At 42.5% G+C, this 26,622-nt stretch overlaps 1 protein-coding gene across 1 annotated transcript; it reads left to right on the plus strand.

The window, feature by feature from the left end:
• Positions 1-25,023, plus strand: prkg2 (protein kinase cGMP-dependent 2). Its single transcript, XM_076104584.1, has 18 exons — positions 1-512; positions 4,584-4,750; positions 7,389-7,502; positions 9,380-9,485; positions 10,469-10,532; positions 14,611-14,688; positions 17,327-17,421; positions 18,182-18,250; positions 19,416-19,514; positions 19,699-19,849; positions 20,673-20,809; positions 21,782-21,871; positions 22,186-22,327; positions 23,015-23,178; positions 23,353-23,475; positions 23,599-23,661; positions 24,208-24,274; positions 24,928-25,023. The coding sequence occupies exons 1-18, from the start codon at positions 1-3 to the stop codon at positions 25,021-25,023; spliced, it is 2,337 nt and encodes a 778-aa protein (XP_075960699.1).
• Positions 25,024-26,622: the final 1,599 nt, after the last annotated feature.

Genomic DNA, 26,622 nt, shown 5'->3' on the forward strand with positions numbered 1-26,622 from the left:
ATGGGGAACGGTTCGATTAAATCAAAGCGTTACAAACACACGGACGGCTCCGCTGCCGCCTCCAACAGCCGAGCCCACAAAGATCCCGGGTTCAAAAACTTGTCCCTGGACTCCCTGAGGGCCCGGGTGGACGAGCTGGAGCGGGAGGGCAAGCGGAAGGACGACGAGCTTTGTGCCAAAGAGCAGCAGATCAAAGGTCTCCAGGAGCAGCTGGCCAAACAGACGCGATCTCTGGCCGAGCTGAGCGAGGAGCTGCAGGACAAGTGCGTCCAGCTCAACAAGCTGCAGGACGTGATGAAGAGCCAGAGCGGGGCCTCGGTGTCCTCCAGGACCCCTTCCATCAAAGCCAGCAGCAAGAACAGCCCAAACCTGAGCGTTCGCATCAAGGGAAGCATCAATAGGAGGAAAGGGGCCAAATCCGGGGTGTCGGCCGAACCCACGTCCAGGACCTACGACTCCAGCGGCCTGCCAAAGTTCTCCTTCGAGAAGGCCCGGGTGTCCAAGGATGCGAGGTGAGATGTTTGAATTCAGGAGGGTTCAAAAAAAAAAAAACTGCAAAGAGGAGGATGATAACGAGGCCAGACAGACAGAAAGGGTTGATGACACCCTCAGGTGCAGCCTGGTGGAGTGTTGGAAATGGAAGCAGCAGGAGTGGGTGGTAGACGGAAGGTGGGCAACAAGCAGAGATTTCAGTGCGATGACGAGGAAGAAACTTGTTGTAAAAACAACATTCAGTGTTCAGTCCAACATTTTTCAGCTGCTTTTTTCTGCTGAAGAAAAAATAGAATATGATCGACTTTATGTCCAGAATGAATCCGTTTAGTCACGTAGTTTCAATTTGAATCATTTACTGGTTAAAAATAAATAAATAAAAAAGGCCAAATGTATGTTGACGGCCTTCCTCCTCTATAGTTTGGACTCTCAAGACCCAATAAAGAGACATCTTTAGACATTGTGCTTCTAACTTTGTAGCAACAGTTTGTTTGTTTCCTGTGACAACGCCCCCCCCCCCCACCCCCGGTGCACAAACGGTCCATTTCCGTAAAGAAATGGTTGACCCCATCCAACACCTTTTGGGTTGAACTGGAATGCCAGTCGGTGTTGGACCTCACTAATGCTCTTGTGGCTGAATGGGAGCAAATCCACAGCAGCCATGTTTCACAACCTCGTAGGAAGCTTGAAACCAGAAGAGTGGAGGTTGTTACAGCAGCGCGGTAAAGCCCACAGTGTTGGAAGAAGATATTCAACAATCTCATAAAAAAGGTGAAATATTTTTATGAAACCATAAATTGTATATAAAAGGAGTGGACGTAGTCATTGTGACGTCCCCCGTTGGTTTGTGGACTGAGGTTTGGAAGCCTCGAGTTCGGCGCTATGTTTTTTTTTGCAACCAATGAACGGAAGTTCCCATATTTAGAATGTGGAGGAGTGACGTAGAGACACCGTATACGTCTCTGGTAGAGACCTGTACATCACAGTAGCCCCGCCCTAAAGCATCCCCTGCTTTATGGTCTGTTTGACTCTAAATGGACCATAAGTTACTAAATGAACATCATGCTGTATTGAAGAAGACTTGAAACTAGAGATTGAGACCATAAACTCATGTTTACAATGTTTACTGAGGTAATAAATCAAGAGAGAAGTAGAGTCATTTTCTCATAGACTTCTATACAACCAGAGGAGTCGCCCCCTGGTGGACACTAGAGAGAATGCAGCTTTAAGACACTTCTGCATCAGCTCCACTCTTTAGTTGCCGTCTGTATGAAATAAAAAGAAAAATCTTTAGTTTTGAAGAAATGTTATTAAACTTAATAAAGCTCTGTTTATAGTTCATTGCAAAAATGAACACGCTGCTATTTCTTCTATAATTTCTTACCTAAAACAGTATAAAGAGACATAAATCAACATTCCTTTACAATAAAACAGGAGCTCCACCTGTCCCATTAAAAAAAACACCAACAATTACCTTTCTCCAAGCTGTTATTTCATTAATTTATACGCCTGTGTTACACTATGTCCCACCCCGACAGGAAGTAGATCAAATTATGGAAGTAAGTTGATCTCAAAATGCAGCCTTGTGGGGACGGTCAGGCTTCGAGCCTCAAAACGAGCACATTAAGGACGTTAACTGATCTGTAATACTGTTCATCTACTGTGTGCTGGATGCTCAGACATCCAGCAGAAGACTTCATGGTCCTGCCCTTCTCTAAAAAAACGTTAAAAGAATTAAACGCACCACACAGCTCTCCTCCAGTGTACCATGCGCTCCAAACATTAACGACAATCTTGGATTCATTCATTTTTCTCGTAAATCTTTTTCTATTCAGAGTAAATATTGTTTTTATAAAACATAAATGTACGTAATACAAAGACATAAGAACTGCAGACGTGACTCTGATTAGAGTAAAACAGCTGGAAACATTTGGGGGATAAAATCATGATATGCTGGAGAAGAGAAGAGTTGACAGACAAAACCTGTAAATTGGACAGTACAGTTTGAGATACTCTGTACTTGATACTTCTCACATCCGTCTCCTTATTGGCTCAGCAGTTGCCAAGCAACCAGCGGTGATTCCAAGGTTTTACTGGTCGAGGCCAAAAAAAAATCATCGAATCTGAAACACATGGTGCTGTAAAACGGTTAAATGCAACTTTTACACTTTATACATGTACAGATCGTAGACTGTAAATAAGTGGCATCGTGACGTCATCGGTTGGTGGACGGCCGCTTTGAAGCCTCGAGTTTCGCCAAGTTGGCCGTCGCCATCTTGGCTTTTTGCAACCAATGAACAGAAGTTCCCATATTTGGACTGAGGAGGAGTGACGTAGAGACGCCGTATACGTCTCTGGTAGCAGCAGCGACCTGTCAATCACAGTAAACCCGCCCTAAAGCATCCCCTCTACTTCCAGAACCAGAAGAGCTTTAAGACACTTTCAGCTTCCCCAGTTCTCCTCCCCTGCTGAACACATCCACCTGTCCCTTTCAGTTTGTCAGAATTTCCTTGAGGCCAACTGAAAGTCCTTCTCCATAGTCTCCCCAAACTCCTCCCACACCTGGGTTTTTGCTTCGGCAACCGCACACAACAAACAACACAAAAGGTTATTTCATGAGAGCAGCAAGTCGTGTTAGATTGTACAACATGAAATTCAAATTGCCTTTTGTCACAGCGTCCTTCATATCGAACAACATGAATACGGCGCCCTGCAGTGAATAAATGAGAGCACGCAGAGCCTCCCCGTCTCGACCTGATCCTCATGTTTAAAGCATGCGGCGCTAATAAGCCCAGCATGCATTGTACAACCAAGACCAAGGTAAATGAGGCAGGCTGGTACCCTCGTGCAGACTGGCCCTTTGAAAAACAGAAAACTCGTCTTCTGTGAGTGACAATGTAACACGCTGCAGACACTGAGCGGAGTAATGACACAGCTAGGTGGGAGGAGAGGATGTGGGTTGAAAAATAAAAGGACCGGTTGTCAACTGCTCTGGTTTTATGAAGCCCAAAGGGATAATTTATTACACGCGATAAGGCGGATAAACAGACCACCCACCTCCTGCACCGCTCACCTCTCTGAGCAGCCACCGGCTCTCATGATCTATAGTTTGCATTCAACCGTGACTCTTAACCTTTTTCGGTTTACAACTCCCCCGAAGGAAGTGATGTCTTCTTTCGCGCGGCCTCTTGCCGCAGCTGTTAAAATGCACAACGGTGAACTTTGACAGCTCATGATGAGTTTATGTTTTCGCTGTTTTACTTGATTCATTGTCCGAAGGAGCCCAGAGGCGGCAAAATATCCTTTCACAGGAGACAAAATATTTATCACGCAGACTAAAAGACGTGGTGAGTAATGTGGATGTGGGCGTCCTGGTGGCTCAGTGGGCTTCAGGAACGCACCACATAGCGGCGGGAGAACAGGACAGGAAGTGTTTCTTGATTAATTGATTGATCATGTGATCTAAAATATTATTTTTAAAAAATAGTGAAAAATGTCCATCGCAGTTCTCCAAAGTACAAGTTGATGTATCTGTATGCTTGTTGTGGTCGACCAGCGATCCAAAACCCAAAGATTCATAAAGAATTAACCAGAAAACTAGAACAGGAAAAATATAAACAAGTTGAAAAAGCTGGAAAACAAGTACTTTTTTGGAGCGTTTTCACATTACTGATGAGGAAAATAGTTGCTGATTGATTTTATCATTTCACTAATTGATTAATCGACTAATTGATTTGCCTCTAGAAGGAAGGAAGTAAAGAAAGACAGCAAGTTGATATTAATATTTAGTTTCTCTCATATTGAATGCAAAATCTAAATCTGCAAAACAACAAGTAACTGCATTTGAAATGAGCTCCAGTGCCTCTAAACTGCACTTACATACAGTACTTGATTCAATAGATTTAGTGGCTTCCACCTCCACCTGCAACATGCTGAGTTTTAAACTGCCAAAGATCTTCATTTATTTCCTCTCTCTGTCGCTCCTCACTGACAAAATCAAATCTGAAGTACGTGACAGACAAAAGGCAACATTCAAAGCAGAGCTCAGGTGTCTAACTCCTCCTCTCTGTTGTTGTTGTCGTCTCTGACAGCGTGAAGAAGCTGCTGACGGACGCCCTGAACAAGAACCAGTACCTGAAGAGGCTGGAGCTGCAGCAGATCAAAGACATGGTGGAGTGCATGTACGAGCGCACCTACCAGCAGGGAGAGTACGTCATCAAGCAGGGAGAGCCTGGGAACCATCTGTTTGTCCTGGCAGGTACGTCCACTCCCGTTTCTCCTCCTTCTTCTTCTTCCTCTCTGGAAAATCCACTCTGTCTGTCCACTTCCTGTAGTGGCCTTCGATTACAAACATCACATGACATATAGCGACCAATTTGAAGCAGCAGCAGCATGTGCAATGAGGAACCTCAGCAGGGGATCATTGAGTGTTAATTAGAGGGTGGAGTCTTCTCTTCCAAAGGCTCAAAACAGGAACATCGCGTAGAAACACATTTTACAGTTTTACATTTGGCTTTTAACGTCACACAACAATCACACAGAACAAGCATCGCTGGCAAACACATTTAACACAAGTGCAGACGCGTGAGTGCCGATCATCCCCCTGAGAGCCGCCTCGCAATCTTCTCAATCTTGTTTCCAAAGAAGAGAAATCTGTTTCTGTCGCGTTGGTTTCATTCACTGTGTGGAAAAAAGCAGAGATACAAACCTTTTGCTTCCACAGTCAGTCTGAAGTGAGGAGAAGCACCGTGGTGGTCACCTGGCGTTTGCTAAACAAAGCAAAGAGAGAAGGAAAGGAAGCTGTGATGTATGTGTGTAAATGTGGTCACACAATCCTTTCATCCACACTAATGAGGGAGAATGTTTCTGAAGGTCTGACGGATGAAACTCTGTCTCCTGATGTACATTTAAAAAAAGCCAGATATGCAGAACTACATAAACGGCTTAAATTACTTTGCTCATTTTGAATTCTGTCACTCCTAAATGATTGCCGGTGATGATTTGATGCGCTGTGTTGAAAAAGAAGTTTGTCCTTTTGCTGTTTTGCAGTTTTTTGTTGCAGCATGTGTTGAGTTTTGGAGCCTAAATCTGAAGTTAACGTGACGGATTCTTAAAAACAGGCATTTTGTTCCAAACAATCCATCAAAGAAAAGAGAGAACATTCTGAACATTTCGTCTCTTTTTCCATGTGTAGCCTTCCCAATCTGTGTATTATCTTACATTTGACTACATTTTAAGTGACCAATTATTGAGTAGAAATAGTGCTGACTGCACAGTTAGAGGGTCTGAAGTTAAATAAAAAAGAAATCTGAATCTGGCAGGGAAACACGAGTCACCTGCCGCACCGGCACGTGGCTTTTTCACATGGATTTATGACTATTTTGGACTTTTTGCATGTTCTCAAACTTTTGCCTTCACTGGCTACCGTACAGCCTCTCTGAGCACAAGCCAATCAAATCAAAGCGCAGCAGCAGCTCTGCATCAAGCACGCTCTTTGATTGGTCTCCACTGCTCTACGCAGATGTATAGCACCTAAACTTCTGCACCAGATTAAAAAAATAGCCTAATGTTATTCTTTGAAAATTACACACTATAATTATTCGGGCCTGTGAAAAGTATTCTTGGCAGATGTATGAATTCCTCTGGTTTATCAACTCTTCGCAGGAGAGCAAAAAAGTTCATTTTGGACACTAATGTATTCATTTAGGCACGTATGAAGTACATGTTACTGGTTTTTATACATTTACATGTTGTTTTTCACCTATTTATTAACCTCCTCATTCATTTACCCACTTGATTAAATACTTTAACATATGAATTGAATGTTTGGTTGGTTGTTTTGTAGTTGACGTTTACGGCTAACCTTTTCATCTACACTAACTGGTAACTCTCTCAACGTAACTGGACGACTCCGTGTTTCAGACGACCACATGGTCTCTTAACAATGACTGGTCGTCTGCAAGTGTGGTTGGTGGTGAAATTAGCCATTCACAGACAAAATGTCCTCGTATTTGTTCTGCTGTCTGGTGTGAAAGAGATTTCTCACCTTGCACAGGAAGAAATGCAGCAGGTCGGTCGCTGCAGTAGACAGACGATCGGAATATGTTTGAACATGATCCAAACATAGTCCTTAGAAGTCATAAATCACATGTTGCTTGTTTTAAAAAAGGAAGACTTTTCAAGACAAATCACAAAAGAGAATCTGAAACAATGCGACATCGTTCACCTCCAGAACCCAGCACAGCTTCTATGATCTGAATAATTAATAAAGTATTAAGAGGAATAATGATTATTCACTAACGACGCTGGTGAAATAATAACACATACGTCAGGAGCCGGTGATTGTAATCTCATTAATGAGGTCTTTCATTTGAGTCATAATTCATGCAGCAAATGATTTAATTTCAGGGTCACTGATGGACCAACAGCCTAGAAATATCTGTTATGTCTCATGTTGAGCTGACAGGAGGGATGGTAGGAAGCAGGACAGGAGGAAGGGACGAGGGTGTGTTTTGTTAACAAATTTAGTGGATGTATTTTTATTTATTTTAAAACCAATGGCATGCATTTTGGGAAAGAAGGCCCCGAGAGGAATTATTATTATTATTATTATTATTTGTAATACATCCCAGAATACATTTTGGAAAGAGTCGTAAAGTTGTAAAATCTCAGGAAATGTAGGAAAAATGCAACCTGCAGGTCTGTATGTACAGTATACACAGTATACTGTATATTGTTACAGGCTCTATTCACATACACCAGCTGGTAAAATGAAAGAAGAATTTTGAATTGAATGAAATTATAACGTCATCAGATTCTGTAGCGCGTGTCTGTCTTCCTGTGTCCTAAATGTGGGTTTAAAATCACTATTGATTGTCCTTGTTTCATATTTGCAGATGGGAAGCTGGACGTGTTTCAACAGAACAAACTGCTGGCGTCGATAACGGTGTGGACCACGTTTGGAGAACTAGCCATCCTGTACAACTGCACGCGGACTGCGTCGGTGCGAGGTAAAGACCGACACTACCTCAGGACTCCAGGTGTCCTGATCCACGTTACACTTTTACATTTCATGCATCACGCTGAAGCTGTTCTTCAGATGAGCGGTCGGTCAGCGTGTCCGTGACGGATGACGACGGACAGACTGACTTTGTGACAGTCGTGATCAAAAGTAACGTACAACAAATGTTTGATTCCCGGTTATGTCGTCTGCGGTTGCCTCTCCCTTCTCGGACGGTATGTTCACATGAAGTCATAGATCTCCCAATTAAAACCTTTGCTCCATGAAGTTAGGCCCTCCACACAGGAACGTATCCTCCTTAAGAGAAGAAGACTGCCAAGAACCCCAACACGAGACAAAAAGCAGGAGCAGTGACTTCCTGGACGGATAATCTGTTGATTGTCAGGAAATACTGACATAACTTTCTCTAAAAAACACAAATAATTAATTTTACATATCTGTGTGTAAATAAATATGATATGTGAATTGTTTTAACTCTGGACAAAAGCAGGCTAGCTGCTTTCCCCTGCTTTTCAATATTTATGCTAAGCTAGGCTAAACACTGTTGAACTATTATAACTTTAAGTTGTGGATAACTGTTAAAAAATGTCAGGGCTTCCCATAACCCTTTGCAAACAACTCAAAATAAAAGCTGGACAGCACAGTAGTTCATTATCAAACAGACTGACGTGAAAACAATTAGCTTTAATTGTCGGTGGGAAGCCAGTGAGGGGTTCTCGTCCTAGTTGCTGCACCAGTGGCTCCTTTTTGAAAGAAAACAGCGAGCAAAACATTGAAAAAGTAAATGAAAATATGGAATAAATATAATAACTTACTGACAAAATGGAAATGGAGAAGAACAAAATGCATATTTGTGGTTATGTAGATTATTTAGATTTCTCACATGAGGCTAAGGAACAATAGCTACCATGTGTGGAACTGTAACTGTGGGTAAAACTGAGGGTAAAAGTACCGTTTTTATGTTACCAGCCGCTGTGATCAATGAAAACGTAGTTTCCCATCCTGTTGTCCAGCACCCGTTAACATGATATTCCCCCCCCCCCCCCCCCCCCCCCCCAACGCACTCCCGACTCCTGAATGCAATCTGACACTTCATCTGAGCTTCATCCAAGGAATCAGCTGATAGTGAGAGCCGGAGGATCAGATCAGGTCACTACACCCAAATAAACAAGCTTTGGCATTGGGTGTGTTGACAAAGGCTTTGCGCGATATCCACAGCTTTGCATTCTGATTGGTTTTCACCTCCTTGGCGTTTGGAAAGTGCATACCATGTAGTATGTGAGTGCTCTTTGTCCGGGTTTGTATATTTAACCGGGTAATTGACTGGTGGCCCTTTGGGGGGAGGGACCACCGAGTTGACCTCAATATTCAGGGTGAACTGGAAAAAACGTGACAGTTTGACGAGTCTCTCTGAGTGAGAAGTGGATTAAGGGCAACTCTTTATTTGCTACCAGTTCATGTCAAACTTTCACAGCTACTTCCTCCTTTGTACCAACACAAGCCTGTCTCAGAGTCTCTGTAGCTTTGACGTGACTCAACGCCGAGATCGAGGAAAGATTACAGTGTTTTTCTCGCCTCCTTTGTCCATCTGACAAAATAAAACAATACGTTATTTCTTGGTGGTGATAGAGGGCCTCAATTAAACTAGAAAATGGGACAAAAGAGAAGGGAGAGGAAAAGCAAATGTCATTTTAGTTGTGAATCATCAGTCTACAAAGTTTACAAAGCACTGTGTTATTGAGAAGAGCTGCGGTTCATTTCGTTTTTACTAATCAGGGGTCCCAGGTTAACCAGTTTTTCTTTGAGGGGTCAGAACCTGGACCACGTCCCTGCACTTTTGTGATGGACATGATGTTGTTCCTACAGCGGTGAACAAAGTGAGGACGTGGGCTTTGGACCGGGAGGTGTTTCAGAACATCATGAGGAGGACGGCCGAGACGCGACACGAACAGTACCGCAACTTCCTCCGAAGGTTAGTCCCAGTCTGTAGCCAATGAGAGCAGTGTCACCTGACTGTTGATGCTTCTTGTAAGTGATAACGTACAACAAGATTGAGGTGAAGGCATGTCATGTATGATACATGATATCTAATGTCTAGAAATCTAATATCTTTTAGAAGACATGAAGGAAATATGGTTTCTAAACATCTAACATCAAACTACCTGATGGTAAGGGTACATAATGACCATCATCTAGTTGTCAAATACTAGTTATGTTGGGTTCAGTTAGTCAACAAGTCACTTTGTCAGTTAATCACTGTAGAAATCTATTTGATATAACTTATTGTTAAATAGTAGAAGTCAAATTCCTAATTCCTTACAAATTAGCCCCAAAACAAGTAATCGGGTTCTGTGGCTGCTTTTGAGCAGAGTAACAAAATGAGATCTTTAAGTGGCTAGTTAATTTTGGACAAATATATATATACAGTATATATATATAAATATATATATATATATATATATATATATACATTTTTTGTCCATCGATTCTCATCACAGCAAAAAGATAGCTACATTTAAAGCAGCGTGAAGCACTTTTGGACCACTAGGGGGCAGAAATATTTTTTTTAAAAAAGAAAAGAAAAACAATTTCATAACTGCGGATCCTCGATGCACCACTGATTATCAAGTTGTTATGGTTAGTTTGTTAGCAATCAATTGCATCTAGCAGAAACAGAGCAACATGGGATTGTAGTTTTGTTTGCGTCCAGCTGATGAGTTCAATATTTACTCTACTGGTTTAGTCGGGTTTAGTCAGGTTTGGATGGTCTCCACCACCTCAGACCATCAAGTCTAGATCGTGTTATGTTATTGTCCAGATGCATCACTTGATTACCGTGACACATGAAATATGGTTCCACATTCCAGCTCCCTGGCATCATGTGCACAGTCATTTATATTATAACGTACACACAGAAATGAATGCTCATCACCTGTGTTTTGTTTCTTCTGTCAGTGTTTCACTCTTGGCTTATCTACCGGAGGACAAGCTAAGCAAAATAGTGGACTGCCTCGAGGTGGTAAGTTATTCTGTCAATCTATCTATAATTCTGCTGGTGGGGCCAATTTAACTTTTCATTGTGTTGCCTCAGTATTGCACCCCCCCCCCCCCCCCCCCCCCCCTCTGGCAGCTCATGGGAGCCCCGGCATGGCAGATAGCTGCTGTCAAAATATCATTACCATTTGGCCATATACCATTACTGCGTGTCAGCGTATTCCTTCTACCTCCAGTCGGCGAGACTTCACAAATTACCTTGTTGATGAACAGAGCCGATATTATTCCTGTCATCGCCGGGGCGGTGTATATTGTTGCCATAATTATTTGACCAAGGCCCCAGAAAGTGTTTATTCAAAATGGGGGACGAGTGATTTCTTAAAGATGTGCGAGTGACAGGCTTTTGGTGTGAGAACATACAAAGTGTGGCAAAAGTGAATGCGTGTGTGTGTGTGTGTGTGTGTGTGTGTGTGTGTGTGTGTGTGTGTGTGTTTGAAACACGTTCTCCTCCGTAAGCGTCGTATTTCAACGGTGAAAGAGAAAACGGAGCGGAGCTTGTCAGCATCGGGTCAATAGCTGCCTCTCTCAGCGTCTTTTCGCAACGAAAACTTCAAGGACGTTCCTTTGCAAATCGTCTCACTACTTTCCACTACTATGGGAGAATTTCCTTATTCAGTCATTTCTGATGGAGCTGATTCTGTTGCCTTTCGGGGGGGGGGGCTGTAACCCAATAGTGGTGCAGATGTTCGTTGAGAATCTGCCAGATAATATTGAAGCTTCTTGTCAAACAGTGGGGGAATGGAATTTGGTGTGTTTTTGCCTGTATTGTGTGTCCGTGTGTGTGTGTGTGTGTGTGGATGGGGGGGGGGGGGGGGGGGGGGTACCTAGTTTTAAGGATTCTCTTGTCAGGTTTTTAAGTCTGATCTGCTGATTGGGATTCAAACTGGAAAGCTTCTATTGAAAACAAGGAGCTCTGTTGAAAGACATTAACATTAACATAGAAATGAAAATAACATTTATTTTCATTCACTCACGCGGTGACAACGGTGGTCTGAATGTGGAAGCTCAGCTAAGCTAATGCGCTAACTTAGGATGCTTAATAGCTTCTTCCTTTTTTTCATGTGAAGCAATCTTAGCTTGCTCTTTGGTTCCCCCTTTGAAATTTTGAAAAAAATGTGAAGCCTACATAAATGTACACAAATGCGAAACATGTTTTGACAATACATTGAGACGCTACTGTAAAAAAACTGGCCAATCAAGAGGCGAAAACACGCAACCAAGGGGTGAAACACTAACAAAGTGTCTGTAGCTAAAAAACGTCAGGATTAATTATAGCACCCAATGTCTACCAGGGGTGCATTTGATAACTGAAATTATGATGGATGATGATGAAGTTAGCTGTTAGCGAGCTATGTTAGCTATGTGTTAGCAAGCTACTGTAGTTAGCTAAGCCCCTTGCAAATATTTCCCTGCACTGATTAATCCACATTTCACTAACACAAGTTGGGCCATAAATGGAATATTGTAACTTTAAAACTAACTCTTTGTCCATACGTACATATCACTTCTCTGTGAATTGGAGATGACAGAAAGCAACAACTGTCACAGTTTTTAAATCATTCATGTGTGCTCATGTCATGACTGATATTTCAACAGCTCCTTGAAGGCAGCAAGATGCTTTTAAGGGGCGGCACAGGACAACCAGCCCACCTGGGGGCTGCTGAAGACTGCGGTGGTCCTTAAAATAGGTTTAGTCCTTCCTCTGGTTTTGGTGTTTCCGTCCCCCGGGCAGCAGAGAGAGAGACGGTGGAATATGTGCTGTGACTGGTCGATTGACAGTCGCCAAAAATAGGACGACTGCAGCCAAAACCCAAAGCACACACAGCTGAGCATGAGTGTGTTTGTCCAACACTCACATGAGCAAACCAAGTCCAGAGCAAGTTGATGTACAGGATTGTTTGGGGGGGGGGGGGGGGGGGTTCAGGGTACACACTTTCTAAGCTTTTTAGTGAAAATGTCCTCTTTCTTTTCCTGAAAAGGTAAATGTTTGGTTCAGGATTCAAGCTGGTAAAACAAACCCAGAGATACAATTCAAACGGTGTCGCTCCCCCTGCACAGTCGCTGTATCATCCAGACAGTCTTCATAAACAAAACCTTGGCATGTTGTCTCCACTGCCACGGACGGGTGTTAAACCAGCCTCTCCTGAAGCGTAAAACGTGACGTAAACAAGCTCGGGATGCTCAAGGAAAAAGGCCACTTGTGTCAAGAGTTTTGACAGTAAACACGGGGGGGGGGGGGGGGGGTTAACGCGCGGTTGGCCTGATTTGTTTGTTCACTCTTTTTTCGCCAAAGTCCTCTGTAGTTAAATGGATTACAGCTGTGGACAGTTGTCTCAGCTGGCAGGGAATTTGGCACCGGTCCCAGAGAACATTTCATCCTGGTCACCTTCATTCTGGGCACTTTCCCCGTCTTCACTGGAAAAGAAACCCCTTTAAAATGGAAGGCGATCCGGCAGCTCGCTGATTCAGCAGAATGGCTGCAGCGCTGTGGTTGGTGTGTCAGGTTTGGGTTTTGACGGACAGCATGAAGTGGAGACAGAGAGAACACACTGTACCCCAGCGTTTGATTCAAGAACATTTCAAAGTGTCACTCAGTTTTACGACGCTCGTGAGGCTGAACTAAACATTGAGACGGACTTTGAGTGTTCGAGTGTGATCCGCACCAACTGGAGTGTTTCTGTAAACGACTGAGTCTGAGTCTGTGAGCTTATAACAGGGACACAGGAGCTGCTTGTGTCTGATTGGCTGACACTTCAACCAAATATTTTTTAGGTGACCAAAATGTTACCTCCATGAACTAAAAACACACTGCGAAAGGATTAAAGTTGTAAGACAAAAACACAGACAACACCGTGGTAGCAACCTGTCAATCACAGTAGCCCCGCCCTAAAGCATCCCCTGCTTTATGGTCTGTTTGACTCTAAATGGACCATAAGTTACTAAATGAACATCATGCTGTGTTGAAGAAGACTTGAAACTAGAGATTGAGACCATAAACTCATGTTTACAATGTTTACTGAGGGAATAAATCAAGAGAGAAGTAGAGTCATTTTCTCATAGACTTCTATACAACCAGAGGAGTCGCCCCCTGATGGACATTAGAGAGAATGCAGGTTTAAGGAACTTTAGCAACCGCCTGGTTGTGACACTATCACTTGGTGAAAACTCTGTCCACACACCTGATAAAACACTCAAAACTTCCTCTGTGGTAGTTCCTGCTGCAGTAGGTGTTTCAAGACCACATTTTACCTCGACGACTCACACACAGACTCACAAGGGGAAAATAATCCCGACCATGTGGCGATTTGAGAGCAGATAACCAGTGACATTTCTTTTTACATGCACATGGCAACCTGATATCAAAATGGTCTGAATTTTAAAACCCCTGTAATCTGAACCCTGAAGCAGAAGACGACTGTACAGAAAGAATAATTCTGATAACAAAAACGTATTAAAATAAACAACTGACTGATGTTTTAATTGTGATAATATTTTGTAATTTGCGTGTTGGCTTGTTCTTTCCCTCTTCTGTGCCGTCCTCAGGTTTGTGTATTATAACTTATATTACTCAATCAATTAGTGGATAACTCAAGTAGCTAAACGATGCTGAATACACAACGAAAAATGCATCACGTGATAAAGCAGGAAATAGTCTTGGCCAGGATTTAATGCATTCAATTTAATTAATTTAATACTACCATAGACCACAATGTCAAACACAAAATCATCCTTTAGTGATGATCATGATAGGCCCTCATGACGGACATTAAAACCATCATAATCAACATATTGTATTGACCTGTGCTTCATGTTTCATTAATCCCATGAGCCTCCCAAAATCCTCTCCTGATCAGTAGGCTGAGAAGTTCCGAATGACGAAGCATCATTGATGGCTGAACTCCAGCTCTCATCCCGCAGGGGGCCGGCTACCAGGAATCAGACCAGCCGGTTCAATGGTAAAATCAATGCAATGCTTCAACTCTGACTGTTGTCCTCCCCTCCCCCTCCCCCCTTCCTCCTCACCCGCCTCTCTCTCCCATTAGGAATACTATGACAAGGGAGAGCACGTCATCCGGGAGGGAGAGGAGGGCAGCACCTTCTACATCATCGCACAGGGGAAGGTAACACAGACACACACACACACACACACACACACACACACACACACACAAGCACATCATGCAGCTTATCGTTTACGTCAGGACGCTCAAACTGCAACTCTTATTGTTGACTAATTTTAACTTTAATCCTAAACACAAGGCTATACAAATGTCCTCGCTCTTAAGTGTAAAACGTAATCTGTCTCTCAAATACACACACACACAAAATGACCAGGTTTGCACGAAGAGAAAATTTCATTTTGTTTGTTATCCCAGTGGCCACTCGCGGTATTGTACAGAAAAATCCCCTTTGCAGCCAAAACACATTTTCACCATAGACTCGTATTATAAAAGACGGGAAAACTGTCGACAGAACACGTTGAACTGCAAACAAGGTCAGTTATGACTTCAATTTACTCCTATGAACTTTTGATCCGTGGAGGTTTCATTTTTGTAAAACTTTCCTCGAGCCAAAAAAAAGCAATTACAAAAATATGTGAAGTCTTCACAATGTAAAGTCGAGGTGGAACTCGTGCGGGAGGATCGCTACTGGGAATATTCACTAAGTAATCCTGTAAATTAGAAAAAAACGTTTGGCGTTTGCACATGGGGAACAATTCTCAATGGACTGAGTGGGCGCCATCTTGGAATGGAATGGAAAAGAGGATTGTGTGTAAAAGTTAGAGTTTATCCAACAGTATTGCAGAAATATATGGGAAAATACAGTATATATATTGAATATTAGAGAATGGAATGAGATAAATAAAATATATATTGAAAGAAAAGAGTTGCCATCATTAGGTGTTGTATCCAGTTCTTTAAATACATCTGTGGGCTGTACTCAGGAACAACGTTGCTTTGAGCTAAATGATACCATCTTTGTTTGACATGTTAGCATGCTAACGTTTGCTTATAAGCACCAAACACAAAGCACAGCTGACGCTGATGGAAGTGTTAATAATTTAGCAGGTATTTGGTCACAAAACAAAATGTTTGAGGAGTTACATTTTTGACCTGATGGTGGCGCTCGAGGGAAAAGTTAAGGGATCATCGAAGTGATTAGAATTTATCCTGAAGGGAATGTGAATGTTAATTTCATGCAAACATCCAACAGCTGTGGAGGTATTTCAGTCGGACCTACATTTCCATCCCGAGAGCTTTGTATGGCTGAAAAAGTATATTTGTACAATTGAGAAAATTAAAAAAAACTGCAGTCAGGAAGGAAGCTCTACTACGTGGAGAGTCAAAAACATAACATGCAAAGCATCCAATACTTGTTTTTGCCTATTCCCACTGGTTATAATGACATGTTACAGCTGGGCTGCGCTGCAGAGATTCCTGGGACGTTTTCAGACTCAACAATGAGACTCATTAGGGCCGGACACACAAGCCTTAATCCCGTCCTTACAACAATAAAATAAATCCTGCAGTGTCTCGGTTAGACAATGCTGTGTGACGTCTTTATTGCACTGATAAGGATGCGGCAGCAAAGGCTTTCTTCATCAGTCAGCATGAGTGTTGGATGGCTAAAGAAATGCCGTTAGCCTCCTAAAATCTTGCAGGACACTTGAGCCCGTTCTGCTCCTGCTGTCTTCCTCTGTCCTTTCACTTTGGTGTCAAAGAGTGGAAACAAAACTGCATATGATAATGACTATAGCTGCAAATACAATCTGCAATTCACTGGTTTAAAATCCTGCTTCAATGACTCAAGTGCTTTGGATAATTTCAGAGTTTTTTTAAGAAGATGTGTGTCAGACTTTAATGGACGTCGTTGTATAACTGACTCCATGTCTGAAATAAAGGCCAAAAGACAAGTTCAAATGCACACAAAATAATAAATCTGGCGAATACTCCAACAAAACAATATGTTGGTCAAAGTGGGTGTGAGACAGGGGGTATGACTCACCCGCCCGTCTGTCTGATAAGTCGGCAACCTGACACCGGGGCAGCGAGGGGAGATGGAGAGGGGCCAGAGACGTCCACAGGGGACTTTCAAAATGCCATTATGAGCCGATGTGAGACAGCAGCTCCTCAGCGCTAAGCTAACCAAACCAGAGAGGAACACATGTTGTTTGGGAGAAAAGGGGGCTAATACAGGAAATGGCTCTAGTACCCCCCCCCCCCCCTCTCCTCCTTGTACCCCCTGACCAGGGAGGGAATAAACTCTGAGAGCGCCTGCCACCAGGAAAAGCAGGGTCACTGAGGTCAAATGCGATACTTAGCTAAAACACATCCCGGCCGTTACGGCAGGATGGTGCCACGAGTGGGATGTTTGACCTCGACCGGGGTGGGCCACTGGTTTTTAAAGCCTCACAAATGAAGGAGAAGTTTTTAACGTCCAGGCTGCCGGAGTACTTTGGTTGAAAACCGCTGCAGAAAAACACAGCAGAACAAACAGAAGGCAGCTGATTTAAAACCCTCTTACAATAAATATAGTACATCAATGCCACTCTACCACTCATAGTCATCATGTTCCAATTACTATAATTTAATATGTCAATTATTCTAATTTCTTAGGATTCTTTTTTTTTACAATGCATGCAAAGATATTTGGAGAATAATTGAAAGCACCTGTAAAAGCTGTCGGGGTGAACCGGAGACGTCAGTGTGAAGCAGTGAAATGTGCTTTATTAAAGATCCAGCTGACTGTGTTGTGCAGGTGAAGGTGACCCAGACCACCGAGGCCCACAAGCTGCCGCAGACCATCAACACGCTGCAGAAGGGAGACTACTTTGGAGAGAAAGCCCTTATAAGGTAAAAACAGAATCTGCTACTGTCTCCCGATTCTGGGGTGGAAACACTGTTTTAATAGCCGAACCATGTTAAGCCATGTTTAATTATACTGCCCATTAAAATAACAAAATACAACCTGAACAACTGAAGACACCTTCTATCCTGAGGCACTTTATTCAGATCCCCAAGAAAAACAATTGTACCTGCTTTCCACATTGAACATAATGAGATGTAGCAGCAGGGCCTGTGGTGAACAAGCAGCCTTTCTATTATATGCAAAACAAGGCAATGTGCTCCACTGTATAAAAGGGGACATATCATAAAAAAACTCTCTTTTTCAGTGCTTGTGCTCAGACATTTGGGCAGAAAACCTCCGATTATGAAAAGGAAAGCCAATCCGGAAGTGTCTTAAAACCTGCATTCTCTCTAATGGCCATCAGGGGGCGACTCCTCTGGTTACAAAAAGAAGTCTGATCGTATAGAAGTCTATGAGAAAATGACTCTAGTATAAACCCAAAAAAGTATGAACCTTATAAAGAGCATGATATGTCCCCTTTAACATAATGTGATCGCATTACGTTTAAATGTGCTATAATCCTGTCAACCTGTCAATCATTACTGTTAAATTCTGTTAAATGTAGATTTATGGATCTTATTGAAAACGAAATGTTTAAAATATTCCCAGCTGTGACTGTCTTGCTCAAAACATTAAAAACGATGTGCTCTCTGAATCCTAAATTCCTCATCAAAACAGTGAGACATGTTGGCGTCTCTCTTTCAGTGATGATGTCAGGTCAGCGAACATCATGGCCGATGAGAACGGGGTGGAGTGCCTCGTCATCGACAGAGAGTGAGTATTCTGACATTTGAAGTGTAGTTTTCTGGACACCGACAAAATATTGTTCGCTTGGTAACAAAAGGTTACGGAAGCCCTGACAAGGAAAGTTAAGAAATAACAACATTCTGGTGATTAATCTTCTAAATCTGATCTCATTGTTTCTCTTCTGGGTCTATGACTGAAAAAGGTTTTGCTATGATAATCTTTCTAAGTTCATTATTTTGTTCTTCATCTGTGAAACAGGTAAAAAACATCATTCAAATTGTTTTGCTACATTGTTACATCTTTTGATCATCTGGGAAAACAGGTGGTAAAAACAAGTTTTGGCAGATGACTCTATTTGTTTGGATCATTTTACATGTTACTGTTTGTTGTTGTAATACACATTTTGACCACAAGAGACTAAAGTGCACCACTACCCCATGTTGTAAATAGGACCTAAAGCATGTACCTTGTGTTTAGAGTGCATGGAGAAATGAATAGATGACATGAATATGTTTATTCCTATTTAGAACATGTGAGAGAGGTTCACTTCAGCGTCGTGGGGCAAAAATGAGTATTACAACAACACGTGTTCTTAAGTCACAAGAGAAAACAATTCAGATCAGATTTAGTAAATAATGGATCACCAGATGCTCAGAGAAAATGTGATGAAACAAACACACGACTTTCAACCAGGAGACCCGTGTTCATGTCCCAAAGTGCTGGTGAGTTTTTCTGAAGTTGCATGTTTTCCGTACTTTTGATTTGTTGTTTACTTAGTTTAAGTAGTTACTTTAAGCCCGACCGTGATGTTTTTCCTAAACCTAACTAAGTGGTTTTGTTGCCTGAACCTAAACAAGTGTTTAGACTATGAGGGCCAGGCAACGTTATCTTGTGCTTTTTTATTTTTTTAATCTTAAGGATTGTCACAGAAAGTTTTGTTGCCTAAATGATCATTATGACGCAAACACTCTGTGAGCTTTCTTCCATAATCATTTGGGACAAATGTGTGAATCTCATCTGAAAATGCCAGTTCTGATACGTGCATTCTAATGTGACAACATAATCACATCTCCCTTAGGGAATGGGGTGTTTTGGTATCTATCAGCTGCTGATTGTAAAATGCAGTTCTTTATCTCAGTGGGAACAACCGACATTCCAGTGATTGCACTGTTGACGTGTGTCGTTGTTTTAGGACATTTAATCAGACAGTGGGCACCTTCAACGAGCTGCAGAAGTACCTCCAAGGCTACGTGGCAACACTCGATCGTGACGACAAGAAGAGACATGCCAGGTGGGTGCGGCGCCGTGTTGCTCAGGCCGGAAAAGTGAATGAAAAGAAGCGCAAAAAAACTGATCAAAATAAACTTTTAAATGAGAGTAAAACTTTAAACACAACATACCTGGGTTCTGATCTTTGGAGATGCATACTTATGTTTGTTTGGTTAAAATGAGGTCCCTCCTCTGTCTTCTTCCAGGAGGTCGGTGTCGCGTCACCAGAGCCAGCCGCTGTCGCCGGACGTCGTCCAGCTGAAGGACATGGTGTCGGCGTTTCCTCCGTCCAGGCCCTTCGACCACCTGGAGGTCGTCGCTACTCTCGGCGTCGGCGGCTTCGGACGGGTAGAACTGGTGAGTCCTGAATCTACGAGCTGTCATTGATTATTCATTTCATCTATGAATCAAATTTGAAAAATGATAAATAAATAAAAATATCCTGGTAATCAATTAAAATAATGAAAAAATTGAAATACTTACTTTTATGTTAATTTTGCTTTTAAGATAACTTCTGTAAGAAAAAAAAAGAAAGACATTTTGCAGTAAATAATATGAAAAGTGAAAGAACACAAAGATGGATGAGTCATGTCACATCTTTAAAAATGTTGGACACAGCGTTAAAAAACACAAAAATAGCGAGGCAAAATGTAGTTTAGGTAGTTATTTTAAGCCTAACCATGATGTTTTACCTAAACCCAACTTAGTGGTTTCGTCGCTTAAACCTGAGCGTTTAGACAAAGTGTTTTTGTTGAATTCACAACGTTAACCGCATGTTTACTGCGACCGTAGTGGAGCGTCTCCCTCGCCTCTCAGGGCTTCTGTAGAAGTTTGTTAAACACATTAGATTTACAGTTGTTAGTACAACCAGAGCTCTTAGGTCCCTCTTTAGTTCTTTTTCTATCTTCACCTTGCCTGCACACCTCATGTTGTAACGGAATAAAGTTAAGACATAAAACCTGACAACACCGAGTGGATAAAACTCGTTCCAAATGTGAATCTGAGGTTGGCTCCAGCGCTGCGGTCATGCAGTTTGGGCCTTTGGTGTCGTTGAGCCGGGGAGGAAGAGACAACTTTGACATTGCAAAGCTATCTTTTCATGTTATTAGTTACAACTGTGACAAGATAAAAAAGAGAGGTCTATCTTGTGACATCCCGCCCCTGTTCTGTCCGTCTGCAGGTGAAGGTGCAGGGCGAGGACGTCACCTTCGCTCTAAAGGTCATCAAGAAGAAGCACGTGGTGGACAACAGGCAGGAGGAGCACATCCACTCGGAGAGGAAGATCCTCGCCGAGGCTCGCTCGCCGTTCGTTGTCAAGTCAGTCCTCTCTGATCGGCCTCCAAAACCCATTTCCAATTTTTTATCCTGCGTGATGAAGCACTGCTCCATTAGTCTGGGAAAACAGTGCGCCGCTTATTAGTTTTTGATGAGATCACAGTTGAGGCCTCGAGCAGATTACATCTTCTCGACGGGGTGGAATGGCAAGATATATCAAGATGTCCGCTACCAAAATGTAGTTATTTGCTGTGAGGTATTGCAGCAGTAGCTTTTCTTTGGCTTTTGTGAGATTACGATGATCCACTTTCACCGTACGCAGTGGAACAGACCCAGATATTAAAGCCATTCTTCACCTTCTGAAACGCTCCTCCTTTTGGCCCATCTCTTCATACACTCCACGTATTTATTCAACCTATTATCTCTTCATATTTCATATTATTGTTATGTGATGTAAGATTTAAGACTATGTAGGGTAACATCTGCTCTGCTGATGTTGAATCTGTAGATGCTCCCGGGTTGCTATTGGTGCTTTTCTCTGAAAACATCACCCCGAGGGTCAATTAAAATCACATTAGTACACAAATGAAGCAATAACTTGAGCAGTAATGTCTTTCAATGCATTGCAATAATGCCCACTGGGGCTGCATTGATTCATGTAAGCAACCTGCTTACTGTTTATGGTCTGTTTTGCATAATTAGTTATCTTCCTGCTGCTTTTTTATATGTAGTTATCAGTTTAATAGTAAGAAATCAAGCATTTTTAACCAAATGAAAGCTTATTTGAACTATTTAGGCAAGTGATTATTTAATGTAAAAGCTCTCCACTAATTAAATTAAAAAGAGATTAGAGAAAAATCCTGCACCCTGAATGTTTTACAACCAGGAAAACAGTATTATGTTGTAATATTACGATATTAACAGGACAAATGTTGATCCTAACTGACAGAACAGCATGGCCATTGGTCTGTTTATCTTTGAAGCTTAACTTTGTCTGTGCTTCTTTGACTCCAGACTGTATCGCACGTTTAAGGATAACAAGTATGTGTACATGCTGCTGGAGGCCTGTCTGGGTGGAGAGATCTGGAGTCTGCTCAGAGACAGGTAGGAGAGACTGAACGCTGACTTTTGCAAAAAACAAACAAAACTTGCCGTCTGTAAAGCACCATCCTTTTTCTCCACAGCATTGTCATTTCATTTCTGGCTCGCTGCGGAAAAGTAATTGTATTACTGTTAGGTTACCATCTAATGAGGGACTTCTCCTGGAATCGCAGTCATAAATCAGAGAAAAAGGGCGGCCTGTAACTGTGTTCAGGTGCATTTGTGTAATGAGAACACTTCTCCTGGCTCCTCGACAGCATAGGGTCTGACCCCGTTTTGTCAGCACGAAGTTTAAATTTGTCTTCCTCGTCTTTAAGGGGGAGTTTTGATGAGCCCACCGCCAAATTCTGCGTTGGTTGCGTCACAGAGGCTTTCGATTACCTCCATCGCAAAGGTGTCCTCTACAGAGACTTAAAGCCTGAGAATCTCATGCTGGATACTGAGGGATACATCAAACTGGTGAGCGACTGGACGTATTAAAAAGATGAAATAACTGTCACCACAGCCGGCAGGATGATTCCCCAGTGATGACTAGTGTGTTTCTAGCAGCAGAACGTGTTCTTTGTGATTTAAAATGAAGGAAGTCTGCAGCTTTACTTTCACAAAGCTCAAAAGTTCTCTTTCTAGTTGTTATGCCTCCGCCCCGAGGACGGAAGTTGCTTGAGGCAAATAATTTTTTCGGGTTTGTCCGTCCCATTCTTGTGAATGTAATATCTCAGGAAAACTTGGGAGGGGAGGGGGGGGGGGGGGATTTATTCAGATTTGGCACAAATGTCCAGCTGGACACCGTGAACTCACGCCCATCCCATTCTCTTAATATCTCGGGAACGCCTTCAGCAGATTTCTTTAAATTTGGCACAAACTTCCACCGAGAATCAAGGATTAGATGATTAGACACACGTCCATCCCATTCTCATGATGTCTCAGGAACACAAATATGTATTTCACTGCCTGTCTTTGTAACTGTAGTACTTATTGTACTAAAATGATGGAGTTAAAACAATGTACTCATCAGAGGGTTTTGTGAGATCTAAAGAAAGTCAAGCATCACATTGCTACTCAGTAAAAATACAGGCCTCAAAGGATCCTTTAAGGTATTTTTCTGGGTAATACCTAAAAGTTAACTGATCAACCCTGCCCTCCCAGGTTGACTTTGGTTTTGCCAAGAAGATCCGATGTGGCCAAAAGACCTGGACCTTCTGCGGGACACCGGAGTACGTGGCCCCTGAGATCATCCTCAACAAAGGCCACAACTTCAGTGTGGACTTCTGGTCCCTGGGCATCCTGGTGTTTGAGCTCCTTACCGGCAGGTCAGTCATCTGTCGGAGTAATAGACCATATAATCATCCTTCCTCTGATTATCGCTTCAATCTCCTTCCTGATTTGCAGTAATTATTGTTTGCTGACTTGAACAGAGTGCTGCTGAAAAGCTTCTCTCCGACAGACCAACAGCTAAACAGCTTTTTTTTTACTCCACTCCACAGTCCTCCGTTCTCAGGGAGTGACCAGATGATGACGTACACTTTCATCTTGAAAGGAATCGAGAAAATGGACTTTCCCAAGAAGGTCACGAAGAGACCCGAGGACCTCATACGCAAGCTGTGCAGGTACGAAATCACACAGGCAGACCGACGTTCAAAGATGAAGCCAGTAAATCCTACAATCCCATATAATTACTAATTACCTGTTAAAGCAGTCAGCAACCAAAACAGTAATTTCCCGTTTTACAGGCGAAATCCCGCAGAGCGACTGGGGAACCTCAAAAACGGAATAACTGATATCAAGAAGCACAGGTAAGAAGGGACCGACTCACTTTGTTGCTGATGTTCAGTGGAAAGATTAGCCGAGCTATTAGCACTGATTGAACATTATGAATGTGGGCCGGCGGTTTACGACCTCAGCAATTAGATAATCACTGAACACACTGTACAAGAGCAGTGGGATGCAAAACATATTCAAAAGGTTTATTACATTATTGGGTTTCATGCAGTTTTTCTTTACATCACTTGTTTTTTGAGAGAATATGAAGGCTAAGAAAGAGACGTAGGAGGACATACAGTGGGGTCATGAATTACAGCTCGCAGGTTAAAATGTTATTTTTTGGGAAATGTTGCTGACCTCAGGATTGGCCTCCCTTCAGCCAAGTAGGCTGTATCCCCCCAGGAATAAGGGGTCAAGCTCCAGACAAATGTTCATAAAGGTTCCTCAGTATCACTGTAACATCAGAGGGGCAAATTGATCAGGGGAAGTAGTTAAGCTTTGATTTCAAACATTTGTCTCTCAACTGATTCAGATTTATTGACGTACATGTTTTTATTTGCTCCATAACGTGTCTGAAGGTGGTTCAACGGCTTCAACTGGGACGGACTGAAGGCGATGACTTTACCATCTCCTCTGAAAAGAGAAGTAAGTGTAGATATTTATCCCGACTTGTTAAACTAGGAGTTCTAATACAAAGCAAATACAATGACAGAAAAGCACAGATTGAGATGTAACTTTCATTATTAGCTATGATGTCAATGTGAATTTTAACCATTCAAATCTATAAAGTGCTACAGGGATGACACATTTTTGTAGGCCAACCCGGAAGATATCATCGCGCTGGTTCTCTCAACAAAAAGCCAATGGGATTTTTCCATTGGATATTAGATTATTGCATAAAATAAGCTCTGTTGCAAACAAAAGTTAATGCTGCATACTATTGATACTTGCATGTTTTGTTTGCACACTGTTTTTGAAGTTTGAATGCAATCGGCAGATGTAAACAGCTAACGTTAGGCTACAAAGGAACTACACCACGGTTACATGAGCGTGAGTTCACACAACAAGGCTGTAAAGGCGGACTAGTATCCGGCGTAGTGTCGTTTAGTCGTCTCCTTTAGCCACTTGATAGCGACAAGCGAGAATGAGCAAGAATTGAGCTTAAAAATGTACATCTTGAATATACAGTATGTTCTCCAGCAATGGTCTTCCACTACTGTTGGATTCCACAACTGTTAGTAATTTATCTTCAGAAATCAGTATCTCACCCTTTCCTCCTTTGTCGTCTTCTCTTCCAGCTTACAGGACCGTCAGATCACAGCTATTTTGACAGCTACCCTCCAGATGAGGACAGTCCTCCTGATGAGCTGTCTGGTTGGGACATGGACTTCTGAGACCTTCCGCTCCATCTTTCCATTATTGTCCTTCTTTTGCACGCCCTAACAACCAAAACTTAATGGGCAAAATGGGTGTTCAGGGGACCTTGCATCGGGCAGCCATGGGGGAGGTCCTCAGGTTCTTGGAAACAGTAGCTGCAATTAGCGGGTTACTTTATGAGCTTATGATTGGCCGTCTCAACACAAATGAACAGATATAGGAGAATTCGCCCTTTGACTGTCAAGTTGAACAACTTGTTACGTTACCATTACTATTCTTTTGGCTAATATATCTGACAGGCACAGGTACAATGTAGTGCTAATAGTGGTACAGTAGTAGTAGCGTGTTAGCATTAAAGCTAGAATCCGTAATACTGAAAAGCTGCTGAGGTTCTCCACAATCTGCTGCTGAGAAATGTTGCAGCTGTGTGTTACAATCAGGCGACAACCTCGGGTTCTGCCGAGTGAAGCCGATGCGGAAGTGTCTTAAAACCTGCATTCTCTCTACTGACCAGCAGGGGGCGACTCCTCTGGTTGTATAGAAGTCTATGAGAAAGTGACTCTACTTCTCTCTTGATTTATTACCTCAGTAAACATTGTAAACATGAGTTTATGGTCTCAATCTCTAGTTTCAATACAGCATGATGTTCATTTAGTACATTATGGTCCATTTAGAGTCAAACAGACCATAAAGCAGGGGATGCTTTAGGGCGGGGCTACACGGTGATTGACAGGTCGCTGCCGTATCCGGCGTCACTCCTTCGCATTCCAAATTTGTTAACTTCCGTTCATCGGTTCCAAAAATAACATCATGGCAACGGCGTAATCCAAGATGGCGACGACAAAATCGCCGAACTCAAGGCATCAAAACGGCAGTCCACAAACCAATGGGTGACGTCACAATGACTACGTCCATTTCTTATATACAGTCTATGGTTGCAATGGATCGACCCTCACCCAAATGGAACACAGCTGGCAGTGTTTGGTTTGTGGGAAGCCAGTGAGGGATCAAGTCCTTGGATGTTTGTTGCACTTGTGCAAAGTAGTCCTGAATAAAAAAACACATGTATGCGTTACCCTTCAGCATCAGAATGAGACGCTCAAGGATTTAAAACTAACACCAATGTAAACCCATGAGTGTCATTATTAGACGGACATGTTATTTAAGAGCGAGAAGGCAAAGAATGAGTAGAACGAGTTGGTGGATGCGTCAAACAAACAGGACTTTTACTCAGAGGACCGACGTTTGTTTTTTGTTTGAAACCAAAAGTTGAGAGATAATTACTGACGGCTTTATGTCACGTGACGCTGTGTTGTTTTGTTGGAATGTTAACCACAGGCAAACCTTCAGCCTCAAGATACTACGTCTACATTATAGTGTTGCTGGAGGCTTCTCCTCAAGCGGCAAAATATGAGGAGTAGGGATGAGATCAAGTTGGGTAACGAGAATGAGCTCTGCAATGTCATTTTGAAAATTTTAACAACCTAGAATTTCTGCAGTTCTGATTCCCTAAGATAACTTTTAAATTGCAAACTTTTGACCTAATGTGCTTGAGTCTACAGTTCCAGTTATTTATGCGTTAAAGCTCTGGGTTTACAAAATGTCGGACTGGAGCT

This window comes from Anarhichas minor, unplaced genomic scaffold (assembly GCF_050575085.1).
Source record: "Anarhichas minor isolate MPS153535 unplaced genomic scaffold, ASM5057508v1 ptg000030l, whole genome shotgun sequence".
Taxonomy (NCBI): Eukaryota; Metazoa; Chordata; class Actinopteri; order Perciformes; family Anarhichadidae; genus Anarhichas; species Anarhichas minor.

Excerpts from the sequence above, each read along its gene's own strand:
- prkg2 (XM_076104584.1), top strand. The coding sequence starts at position 1 with ATGGGGAACGGTTCGATTAAATCAAAGCGTTACAAACACACGGACGGC. Across the intron at positions 17,422-18,181 it reads GGAGAGAAAGCCCTTATAAG|TGATGATGTCAGGTCAGCGA; the intron begins GTAAAAACAGAA and ends TCTCTCTTTCAG. Across the intron at positions 24,275-24,927 it reads CATCTCCTCTGAAAAGAGAA|CTTACAGGACCGTCAGATCA; the intron begins GTAAGTGTAGAT and ends CTTCTCTTCCAG.